Genomic DNA, 12,780 nt, shown 5'->3' with positions numbered 1-12,780 from the left:
TAGTAGCTAAAGACTTTATTCAAACTAACACAATTGATTATCAGTAGATTCTTGCTCTTATTGTAAAAATCAACTCAATTAAAGTTCTTTTTGTCTCTTGCGGCTAATTTGGATTGACCTCTTTATCAATTAGACGTTAATAACACTTTTCTCAATGGTGATTTAGAATAAGAAGTGTTTATGTGTTTACCACCAGGAATTGAAATGAAATTGAGAAATAATAAAGTTCGTAGATTAAAGAAATCATCACATGGTCTCGAACAGTCTCCAAGAGCATGGTTTGGATGCTTTGGAAAGATAATCACTAGTTACAGGTACCAACAAAGTCAATCAGATCATACAATCTTCTATAACACTCTAAGAATAATAAAACTATTATTTTAAATGTCTATATTGATGACATTATTCTTAAAAGAAATGATGAAGAAGGTTTGGTTGATCTTAAGAACAAGCTTGCAAGTGAGCTTCAAATCAAAGACTTGGGAGTCTTAAAATATTTTTTGAGGATGGAGTTTGCAAGGTCTAAGAAAGGGATTTTGTTAATAAGATGAAATATGTTATCGACTTGCTTGAAAAGACAGGCTTACTTGGCTGTCGGACATCAGAAATCCCCATCGAACCAAATATGAAATTACAAGATGCAAACCCTAAGGAAGGTAAGGATAAAGGTGGATACCAAAGGCTTGAGGTAGATTGGTCTATTTATCTCACACACAACCAGGTATACCTTTTGGTGTAAGTATGGTTGATCTATTTATCTCACATACATCCATGCATAGCTTTTAATTTGGTGTAGTATGGTGAGTCAATTTATGCACTCATCTAGACCTACTCACTTTGAAGCAGTGTATAGAATCTTGAGATACTTGAAAGGAACTCCAGGTAAAGGTATATATTTTCAGAAACATGATCCCTTTCAAGTTGAAGTGTACACTGTTGTTGATTGGATTGAAAGTACTAATAGAAGATGTACTTCTGGCTATTCTTCATGTATTGGAGAAAATTTAGTTACGTGGCGTAGTAAAAAACAAAATCTAGTAGTCAGGAGCAATGTTAGGCAAAATCTAGAGCTTTAGCTCATGAGATTTGTGAAAACATATGAATTAACAAGATACTTGAAGAACTGAAAGTGTATTGGGCTTATCGTGACAACAAACCTACCATTGCTATAACTCATAATCCAGTTCTACATGATAGGACAATGCACATATTGAAATTGATAGGTATTTCATAAAGGAGAAGGTTTATATAGGTGTAATATGCATATCTTATCTTGCTAGGAGAACAAACAACATATATACTAACTAAAGGTCTTTTGAAAAGATAATTTGATAAATGTCTCAGCAAGCTAGCTACGAGTGATGTCTACAAACTAGCTTAGGGGGAGTGCATAATTTATTTTTCTCTTGTATTATTATTATTTTTTATTTATGTCTATATTTTCTCCTTGTTTGTTTGTTGGTCTTTCTCTATATATACAGAGGACATTGTATTTGGTTCAATAATGTAGAGGAATAATATTACATTACTTTTACTTCCCTTTTTAAAGTTATATGTAATTAGATATGCGATGTTACAAAGAGGAAAAAAGGTTAAACATATAATCTTGGTCCACTACTTTGATATTTGTTTACTTTAAGTTTATAAACATTTGAATGTACTTTCAATATTCTTTAAATTTAGTGTCTAGTACTACTTTAGTGTTGATTGTTTTTTCTATAAGTTATGTTTTTCATTAGTATTTTCACTTTGAAATTGAAAAGAAATCCATTTAAGGCACGACAAAATGTTGAAGGCAAAAGATTCTCAAATTTATTAATTGTGAGGCCCAGGTTCGGAATAGAAGGATTCTGTTGAGGAAAGAGTTTTGATTAAAAGAATTTTTGAAACTAAGTGTAAAGAAAAGATGTTTTGAAAAAACTATATTTTGAGGGGTGGTGAGAAAGCTTGCGTCCAAGTGATGGCGTAAAAGAAGTAGATGTTTTGATGCCTGAAGAGTTAGGTGTTTAGATGTAACGCTTTAAGAAAGTTGGTGTTAAGGATTTAGCATTTCAAGGAAATGTCTAATCTTGAGTTGATAGCTGGTTACGTGTTAGGCTTAAGCTTAATGCATGACTTGATGAGTTATAAGCTGACACGTGTAAAGTGTAAGCAGGAGGTGGCAAGCTAAGAGAGGTTTGGTGATGACAAATCTCCCCCTTTTTTGTGATGACAAATCATCGAAGAAAAATAACTTGAAACACACATAACCATAGGAACACACATGATCAATAAGTAATTATCAAGTTTATGTATATCATGATTCTATATCAGCATAATGTTCATGTATCTATTTCCCTACAAAGATCAAACTTGAAAATAATTGAAAGTGGATAATTCTCCCCCTTAATTAATTCTTTAATTCTTCCACTAAAAAAATATGCATTATTCAATAAAAACAATTGTTCAACAAATTCACAAAAGATATATTTTTCTTATACTTCTCCCCCTTTAGAATCATAAAAAAGAATAACTAGGAAGTAAATTCCTTCTAACAAATTAAGAACACATATAAAATGTCTAATTCTCCCCCTATCAATATGCATTCGGTAATTATATCAAGTAAGATACAAAATCAAGATGCACCACAACGAATAATACCAAGCTCAAGCCTATTTTTATAAAAAATTTCTTCATTCAAAGACTTGAAACATATATCCGCCAATTGATTATTAGAGCTCACAAACTCAAGAGTAATATGACCATTTTACACATGCTCTCTAATAAAGTGATGCCTATATCAATATGGTTAGTTCTAGAATGATGTATATGATTCTTAGTCAAATTGATGGCGCTAGTATTATCATAAAATATAGGCACATTATCAAATTTTAATCCAAAATCACAAAGAATTTGTTTTATCCAAAGAATTTGTGCACAACATTCAAATCAAGAGTGTATACATTTTCATCTCTATTTCTAACAAACAAAACTTTTCCATCACTAACATTTTCAATTATGCAATTCTTTTTATCAAATATTACTCTAAATCTTTTATCACACAATTGACTAATACTAAGCAAATCATGCTTTAAGCCATCAACCAAATGAACATTTTCAATCAAAGTAGATGAATCATTTCCTATATTATCCTTACCAATTATTTTACCTTTCTTGTTGTCACTAAAGGTTACCATGCCTCCTTCCTTTTGGAGGAACAGATGAGCTTGGTTCAATCTCCCATCATGTGTCTTGAGCAACCACTATCCAAGTACCATTTGGTTTTTTGGAGGCTTTCAAACAAACCTAAAAACAACTAAGTTCAAGTTTGATCCTTTGATACCCATACTTGTTAGGGTTCTAGAATTTTAGCATTTACATATTTATATTAAACAAAGAAAATTAGCTAAAATATGTTAAATAACAAGATTGATAAAAAGTATGTAATAGAGTATGCAATCAAATTAACTCAACCAACAAGAATATGTAACTAAAATTAAATGCAAAAATAATTAGAAAAGAGTTAGAGAAGAAGACACCGTAATTTTATAGTGGTTCGATCAAACTTGACCTCTTGAGATTTTGATTGAAAACCTTCTTTTGACTCTTTCCACGAATTTGAGTCGAATTGCTACTTGCTTCTTTTTTGGGTCAAGAGCAAACCCAATCCTTTCCACAAGTTAGGATCGAATCGTCACAATATGTTGAAGTTTTAAATTACACAAAACAACAACTCTCTAAAAGAGTGAGTATACAATTTAAGCTCACAATAATTAATCCTCACAATACAATATAAAAAATCTCTCAAGGACAATATGAAAAGAATGAAAATTGGAAGCTTTAGAGAGAATAACAATGGTGGCTTTTGCAACTTTTGAAGATTGTAAAGATAAACAAAATTCTTAAAAAAATTAGGGGAAAATGAAGTATTTAAAAAGAAGGGAAAGATTGAAATGCAAAATCATTTTGGTTCGTTGGATGTAAGTAAAAGAAAAATGAATGGTTGAGATTTAAACTCAATTAGCCGACACAACACAAATAATAATATATCTTTTAAAAAAAATGTTTAGCCCTATAAAACAAGTTCACAATATTTAAAAAAAAACTAATCGTCAGAAAGATAAATAATAGTATAATAATATATATTTTTTAAAATAATTTTTTTAAAGCCCAATAAAACAACTCCACAATCTTAAAAAAAAAACTAGCCGTTAGACACAAAAGATAAATAATAATATTAAATGCATTTTTCTTTTTAAAAACCAATAAAAGAAACAAATGCAAAAATAAAAACAAAAGCCACATGTGTTACTTCTCCATTGCTCCAAGTGGCTTTCTTTAATTGGATCAAATTGTTTATTTGACCGCCACGTCATCATCTCGGGTATTTTTCCGTTTAAGCTTCTTTCGGCAATATTTTCTTCGTTTGAACTTCGATTTGGGTGATTCAAGAGACATCATAATCATTTTTTCGAGCTCTACGTTATGGACTATTCAAAATAATAGAATTGCCAATAAAAAGATTCAGATTTGTTATCATCAAAAAATTAATTAATTAATTAATTTGAGATTAAGGGCCAAAAAGCCAACAAGGGTCACTTTGGAAATAAAAGTTTTAAATGAAGGTTTTGAAAATGCCGTTTTGGATAAAATATGTATTTTAAATGAGTTAAAGTGTTTTGATGAATCAAGTTGAAGCAAAGCGACGCGAGGGAAAAGAAGAAGGCATTTTGATGTTTGGAATAGAAATAAGGCAACACAAGGAGAAAGAGTATGCAAGCTGAAGTTAGCCGATAAGGAGTTAGGGAATTTCTAAATTTCCTATTGCTGCTTAATTAGTGGGCTACCTGTGATCAAGATTTAAGGTTAAGCATGGTCATAACAAATATTAAACTTACACGTGTGCCACTATAAGTAGAAGCTAGCAAGCTAAGAGATGTTTGAGAATCACTAATCTGTTTTGGGATTAGTATAAATAAGAGTGACAGGTCAGTAGAAAGAATCATTATACTAAATTCTCAAAAGTTACTCTACGAAAAGGAAGAAGCTTTTAGGCTAGAAGAAATGGGACTAGGCGTTTTGAGGATAAAGAATACTTAGTGTTGTGAGTGATTTTCAAAGTGGTTCGACAATTTTAAAGCGTTCTTTCTAATTTCTGTATTGTTATGCTAATGATAAGCATGTACAACTTGGTTAATGTTTATAAGACAATTGGAATGATTTCTAAAGAAAGTTTCTTAAGCTGAATTCTTATGTGATATTGGCTTTGTATGTTACGATTGTTAGTAAACCATTAGTCTTATTTCTGTCAATGAGCTAGCTAATTATGTGCACATAATGAGTCAAGGTAATGATGGGGTGAGCGGACCACATAACGGTAAGAGACTAACCAATGTGGTTGTGTTAGTGGTCGGAGCAACAAGAAATGAATCAGTGAAATCTTAGGAGATTCTAATGATGATGCGGTCATCATAGTAATGTATGCGTGGGAATGATTGATGTTCTTAGCGGAAAGGAATGTGTAGAGACTAATGTGTGTTTTGTGTGATTATATGAAATGAGGCGTTGAAGCCTATTATGTTATGAAAATGAATTTGTTGATTGAATTGTATTCCCCAAAAGGTTTTCAAAAGTATCACTCATTAAATATTTGACTTACATGTTAAGTTTCCCTTCCCTAGGTGATTAGACATTGAGGCCAAGTAAGGAAGAGTGAGACGGGTTGCTATGTGGGGAAGCTAAGCAAGACGTTTAAGCTTAATTGTTAAAATTCTTGTATATGTAAAGTGTAATATGTAGAACACATGGTTTAAAGTTAATAAAGAGAAGTGTTTTTTGTATTCCGTTGATTTATGTGTTAAAGTGAATTATAAGTGTAAGGACTTAAGTGAGGGTGTAAGGACTTAAGTGAGGGTTTTGGCATTTCAAATTGATCAAGCGTCAGAATTGCTCAAGTCGCGTCGCGTATCGCATAGCGAGTTCCAAATCATGTGCGAGACGAGGCATGATAAACTGACAGGCATGATGCTGGTGAAATGAATTCCTAGTCTATGTGTGGAAATGGTTCATGTTCTTGGTGGAAAGGAATAAGTAGAAACTAATTTGTGATTTATTATGAAAAGAGGCAATGAGAGTCTGTTTATGATGAATATGTAAATGAATTTATGTGATTGCATTGCATTCCCTCAAAAGGATTTATAAAATCATCACTCACTAAGTATGTACCTTATAGTTTAAGTTTTCCTTCCCCAGGTTATAAGACATCGAGACCAAGTAATTAAGGGTAAGGTGAGCTGCTACGCGTGAGGCGAGCAAGCTAGGCATTAGAAGCACTAAGTGTTGAAGGCCTAAAATTTATTTTAAGCTTTGTTGTAAAGAAAGCATGTTTATTTTACTATAAAATGGAAGTTGTTAAGTAAATAAAGAGAAGTTGATTGTTTATTGCGCTGCATGGTGTTTATGAAGGTTAAGTTGAACTAAGCAATAAAGGTGAATTTCAAGTAGCTTAAAAGATTGGTTGTTAAAGTATTTTCACTTACTAGGCATTCAACGTGCTATCTTGTGGTAAGATACACGTTGAGTGTCTAGGTAGCATGTCCACACAAGGTCGCATAAATTGACATTTAGGGCAGGACGACTTCTATCATTATCTATTAGATTAGTAATAAATGTTTACCACTAATTTTACTTTTATTTTAATAGAGAGTGATAGAAGTATCTATATACTTATTTTATACCTTCTTTGTTTGAGGTTTGCGTTTAGCAATTAGCTTATTGTAGCCACCTTGATCATTTAAGGTTAAATAAACAATTAAAATTTACAGTATGTTTCTAAACCCTAATAAAGTTATAAAGAAGTATCGTTGATACTGTAAGACCCTACACTACATTGTCTTGATGGAAGTATATAAGGGGGCGTTTGGGGGAAGGGTTGGGTTATGGGGGGTTAGGGTTATGTAATCCAACCCTCGTTTGGGGGAAGAGTTATGTAACCCTAGTTTTAACCCCTTAACCCTTCCTCAAACCCTTCTTCAACACTTCTTAACCCTTCTTCAACTTTTCCTCAATCATTCTTCAACACTTCTTAACCCTTCTTCAACTTTTTCTTAACTCTTCTTCAACTCTTCCTTAATGTATCATAACCCTTCTCCCAAACATATCTTATCAAAACATTATCATAACACTTCCTTCATAACCCTTCCCCCAAACACATTTTATCATAACACTTCCTCCATAACTCTTCCCCCAAACACATCTTATCATAATCCTAAGTTTATCATAACCCTAACCCTCCATAACCCAACCCTTCTCCTAAACGGCCCCTAAAAGTATGTCTATCAGTATATGACATGATAATAAACTTTTTATTGATAAATTCAAATAGACTATATGGTTGTTTATGTCTGATAAATTGTAATAGATGTAGTTAAAGGTCTATTGCTTATTATTATTATTATTATTTGTTATATCAATTTTATTGGCTACTAATATATTCCTCCATGAAAAATAAAATTAATAAATTATTATTAGGTAAAAAATCATTATTACCCATTAATATTTGTTTACAAGTAAATTTCAATAAAAAAATATTTTGAGGAAGTAAATTGAAGATTGATCAAAAAGACAATGATAAGAAGACAGAGAGAAAAATGAAAGAATTGGACCAAAGAAGTAAGTTAGAGTGAGTAAGTAAGTAGAACAACATTCCGTTAGACAATGGCATATTCGGTGTGTATGTGTATCGCTCTACATCATTTTCACTCTCTTCTCTCTCTGCCCTTACCTTAACTGTTAGCTGCTCATTGTTTGGCTTTCAATCTTCAATATATATCGCCTAAATATTCTCTCTATTTTCTTCTTCTTACTCCTCTGGATTGGATCATCGTTTCCGACGCCTTCTTCCCACCAAAAAAATCCCTTTCGGATATGGATCTCTTTGCTGCCAATGTCAAGAACACCGCCGCCGCCGCCGCCGCCGCCACTCCTCCTTCTCCCTTTTCACTCAAACACTCCTTTCCTGATAGACCCATTTCTTGCTCTCTGGCGATGACTTCGAGGAGATTCTCTTCTTCATATCCCTTTGGCGCTGAACTTCTCCGCTTGCTTGAGATCCGTGTTTTCAAGCCCAAGCTTTCCTCTCCCGCTTTTCTCGTGCGAGCCACTGCCAAGAAGAATCACGACAATTCTCCATCTCCTGGTACTTTTCTTTTTCTCCTATGTTCTTCACTTCTTGGGCTTTGATCCTCCTCAATTTCTTTCTTTAGGCTTCTTTCTTGTTACGTGTTTCAAGTTTCTTTTGACATTACGATCTTTGGCCCTTTGTGCTTCGTGGTAATGATTGCTAATGCTGGGAATTATGATATTACACTGACTATGGAATCTCCTATGTATGCTTGTAACCTTAAATTAACGTCGTACGCTCTTTTCTGGTTATGTATACTACTCGGGACTTTCTTCTGTTCTTGGCTGTTTCTTCCCCTTTATGACTTGCTTATGTATACTGGCTATCATAGCGAGGACTGTGTTGTTAAAATCACTCACTTCCTGAACTGTCTTATTTTTGTTCTCTTTAAGCTGATATGTGGCTGTGTTTAAGTGGTTGGAAAAGCATTGTTTTGGCATGGTTTCTCGTGGGTTCCATACTTCTTGATGTAATTAAGAGTTGAGGTTCGATCCTTACTGGAAAATCTTTAAGCACGATCAACTACATGGTAAAATCTTGTTTGAAGTAAGGTATTATGGGATTATGCTATGCACATTAGTTATAGAAAGTAGACTAAAGGTTTATATATAATTCAGACAAGCTCAAACTTAATCAATGTTAGTCATAAGATAAGGGAATGCAAAACGCCATCCTCAAGGCTGCAGGTGTGGGCCTCCCAGAGATTGTATTGAATACTTTGGGGTACTTACCAGTTCGTATTTATGTATCACGGTGAGGAGCCTTTATATTTTCACAGATGTGTCAATTTGTTAAGGGTGTCTTTTTTTTTTTTTTTTTTTTTTTTTTTTTTTTTCTGAGTTAACGGAGTTTAGTTGTGAAACCCTGCATATGTGGATTTAAAGATGTAAATGAAATCGTTGGATTGTAACCACTGAGAATGATAGTGATCAAATGATTATGATAATCGATATGGACAAATATGCCCATCTATGAACAACTATCCACAGTCTGTTAATCGGTCCTTCCCCATTGAGTTTTATTCCTGAAAGTTCCTTCTTCTTTCTAGTTCTTATTGCAGGATCAATTTTGTTAGAAATTCTTGCTAAAGAGGCTTAATCACATTTGTTATTTGATTTTTTGCAATAAAATCAGTTATGCTGTATCAATTTTTGAAGCAGTGTTGTATTTTGAGAGGAAGATGCTCTTATCAGTTATCACCCTAGTAGCTAAAGAAGAAAATTCTGTGTTCTGGAATTTTTCTTTGTGTTTACCTCACTTCTCTTACAATCTTCCTATTGTTTATTATTTTCTTGTTGTATTATTTTACTTTTTCCATCATATATCTCTGTCATAGAGTTCTGCTAAAAAATCTGGCGAGAAATGTAAATGGGAAAAATTAGTGCAAAAAATTCGATGGAATCTGGGATGCTCTAGATATGTAGTTGGTACTTGTAATTGTGGTACTGGTTTAGGCTGCTGGATTCTTGAAAGGAAGAATTCTCAATAGTGCGGCAGTGGTAACTTTTCCTATCTTGTTGATGGTAGGAATGGAATGATCAAGGAGGTTCAGTACTTGTGTAGTGCCACTTGGATCTTTAGTTTCAAGAGTTTTTGAAATTTGAATGGTTGGAAGAAGGGTGGAAAACTAATCTTAACTTAATTATTGGTAACCGTATTAAGATTTCCTTCTTGCTAGACAATTGCATTTGGAAATTGGATGTTGGGGTCTTTTTCCATTACTTCTCATTTTTTAGTCTAAAGATGGAATTTGGGCTCATGGCCCACTGTTGTGTTCATCCTCTTTTCTGCTTACAGTTTTGAGTTCCAGATGCATTGTACAAAATTAAAACCCTAAAATCTACTACTTATAAATGGTTAGTCTTAGGGATCCCCTTTTGTCCTTCCATTGCTGTCAATGACATTTCATTTGTTATGTTTTTATCCTCTGTGGCTCTGTACATGTCGAGTTGCAATTTCATTTCTTCTTCTTCTTCTCCTCTCTTTTTTGATTTTTTGCTTACAGCCTTAAGCTAACTGTTTTCAAGGATTAGTGCCCTGGCCTTCAACAATTCCTCTGGAAATTAAGGAATCGTAGAAACATTACAAGCCGTGAATACTTCAACTGACCAGCCAAAAAGTTATAGAAAGGAGAAAAATATATATTCTCACCTCCCTTTCTAGTTGTAAGAGATGCTTCTGACAGTGATGGTAAATTAAATACGTTGCTTAATGTAGTATTACTGGTGACACTGACTTGATCCCGGAGTTTTAACGTTAGTTCCTACCTCAGTGGTGTCTTAATAGATGTTACTTTAGTCCTCTGGTGGAGGTAGCTATAGATTCATGAGGATTATCTAAAAAAGGAAAGATTCCGTTGCTGAAAAAGAACGTGCTTCTCCACTTTGTGAAAGTTAGCTACTGCCAATCCCTTGGAGAGGCTGTGGATGTTTAAATTAAAGTGAACTATTGCACGATCCAGGGAGACCATAGGCAGAAAACTATTTTTTTTATTCCATATGATAATTTATGATAGGACTCCAAGTAGTACTATGTTTACCATGAGAAATATCATTTTTTTTGTTTTGTTTTATTTTGTTTTCTTAAGTGCAGAAAATGGAGATCACTCTGTTCCTGGAGATGACGCTAAATCAAAGAATATTTCTGATGGCAACGAAAGTAATGAAACTTCTTCCAAGAAACCACATCATGTAAATTTGGACTGGCGAGAATTCAGAGCGAACCTATTTGCTCGTGAGCAGGTGATTTCTCATTCTTTTAGTTTTTACTGAATTTTACATTCTCCTTTTTTAAATTAAAAATGATGATACTCCTAACTAGGAAAAGGTATAAATGGTAACACTCAGGGTAGAATCCTCTTGTAGATAGCTATATCTTTTCGTTTAGAATATGGTGTTACCTGGTTTCATTGGACAGGAGCCCGAGACATATGATTCATCTGCGAAGTGCAGTGCCCTTTGAGCTGAAGTTCAATAAATCATAAATGCTTTTCTTGGAATATTTGGGTTTTCTTAAGCTCCGTTCAGAGCAGAATTGATTGTCATTTGTTTCTGGGAGCATCATATGTTTGACTTATTAAGAGCATTATTGGATAGCTGAATGTTTCTGTGGGTAATGGGTATCACTGGAATGTTATGTTTAGTGGTACAAGTCTGTTTGCATCGTGTGATTATGAGTGATGGTACACAAAAATATGGAGAGTTGTGAATAAGAGTTGTCTTTTCAATTTTTTCTCCTGTTTGGACTGGTTTTCCCGCTTTTGTATTTTTTAGTTTGTCCTGCTTTCTACTGTGGATTTGCGGGGGTCTGATTGGGAATGCAATTCTTCAGTCTTGTTCTAGTATTATTATCAGATTGCTGAAGAACATGAATGTAAACAAAATAAGGTCAACAAAAGAAATATCTACTCTTTGAATCCAATGCAACTATTTTTCAGTGCTGTGATCTTTTTGCAGGCAGAAAAGGTCGAAGCTGATGTGGAAACCCAGACTGCAAATGCTCACGAGTCTAAGGGTCTTGCGCTGAAGTGGGCACATCCTATTCCTATGCCTGAGACTGGCTGTGTGCTTGTTGCCACCGAGAAGTTGGATGGTGTTCGCACTTTTGAGCGAACTGTCGTCCTTCTCCTCAGATCTGGAAGCAGACACCCTCAGGAGGGACCGTTTGGTGTCGTGATAAATAGGCCACTCCACAAAAAGATCAAGCATATGAAACCAACCAATATTGACTTAGCAACTACATTTTCTGAGTGCTCTCTACATTTTGGGGGGCCTCTTGAGGCGAGCATGTTTTTGCTGAAAACAGGAGAAAAATCGAAACTCCATGGGTTTGAAGAAGTGATGCCAGGCCTCTGCTTTGGTGCTCGAAACAGCCTAGATGAAGCTGCAGTGCTGGTGAAGAAGGGAATCCTTAAACCTCAGGACTTCAGATTCTTTGTGGGTTATGCTGGTTGGCAACTGGATCAGTTGAGGGAGGAGATTGAATCAGATTACTGGTATGTGGCAGCTTGTAGCTCAAATCTAATTGGTGGAAGCTCATCAGATTCCTCATCAGAGGGACTATGGGAAGAGATTTTGCAGTTAATGGGTGGTCACTATTCAGAGTTGAGCAGAAAGCCTAAGCAAGATATGTAGTTTACTTATCTGAAGGAAGGAAAGATTGAAAAAACTCCCAAAGTTCAAATGTGTAATCTACGTTAAAGCCAAATGTACAGAAGTTAGCTGGCTTTTGAAATTTAGCAGACGGACAGCTACTACCTTTTTATAGCCTACTTCTAAATGTAATTTATGTATATCCTGTTCACATTTGCTTAATTCAATAGTCTTTTTAGAATATGCCTACATAAATTTTTACACGAAAGGGTAGTTTTCAGAGATTTATATTCGGTTTGTGAGGTGTGGATAAAGATTTGAAGAAAAAAAAATCCATTTATAGCTAAACTGAGAGAGGTATCAATTAAAACAAAATTTGAAATGGGCAACTTCTTGTAATGCAAGATAAAACCTGCGCCAGAATTGAAGTGTTTGGGGAATGATTTAACATGATCATAATATTTTTTTTCTCCCAGTTGTCTACCATTGTCTAAAAGGAATAATATGTGAATGGATGAAAAACGCTAG

At 34.1% G+C, this 12,780-nt stretch overlaps 1 protein-coding gene across 1 annotated transcript; it reads left to right on the top strand.

The window, feature by feature from the left end:
* Positions 1 to 7,646: 7,646 nt before the first annotated feature.
* On the top strand, positions 7,647 to 12,493 carry LOC103485383 (uncharacterized). Its single transcript, XM_008442939.3, has 3 exons — positions 7,647 to 8,176; positions 10,754 to 10,902; positions 11,617 to 12,493. Exons 1-3 carry the CDS (start codon positions 7,906 to 7,908, stop codon positions 12,292 to 12,294), a joined length of 1,098 nt encoding a protein of 365 aa, XP_008441161.1. The 5' UTR covers positions 7,647 to 7,905; the 3' UTR covers positions 12,295 to 12,493.
* The last annotated feature ends 287 nt before the right edge of the window (positions 12,494 to 12,780 follow it).

The sequence above is a fragment of the Cucumis melo genome, chromosome 3 (assembly GCF_025177605.1).
Source record: "Cucumis melo cultivar AY chromosome 3, USDA_Cmelo_AY_1.0, whole genome shotgun sequence".
NCBI classification, from domain to species: Eukaryota; Viridiplantae; Streptophyta; class Magnoliopsida; order Cucurbitales; family Cucurbitaceae; genus Cucumis; species Cucumis melo.
Note: the sequence above shows the minus strand (reverse complement) of the source record. Positions and strands in the feature narration are given on the sequence as shown.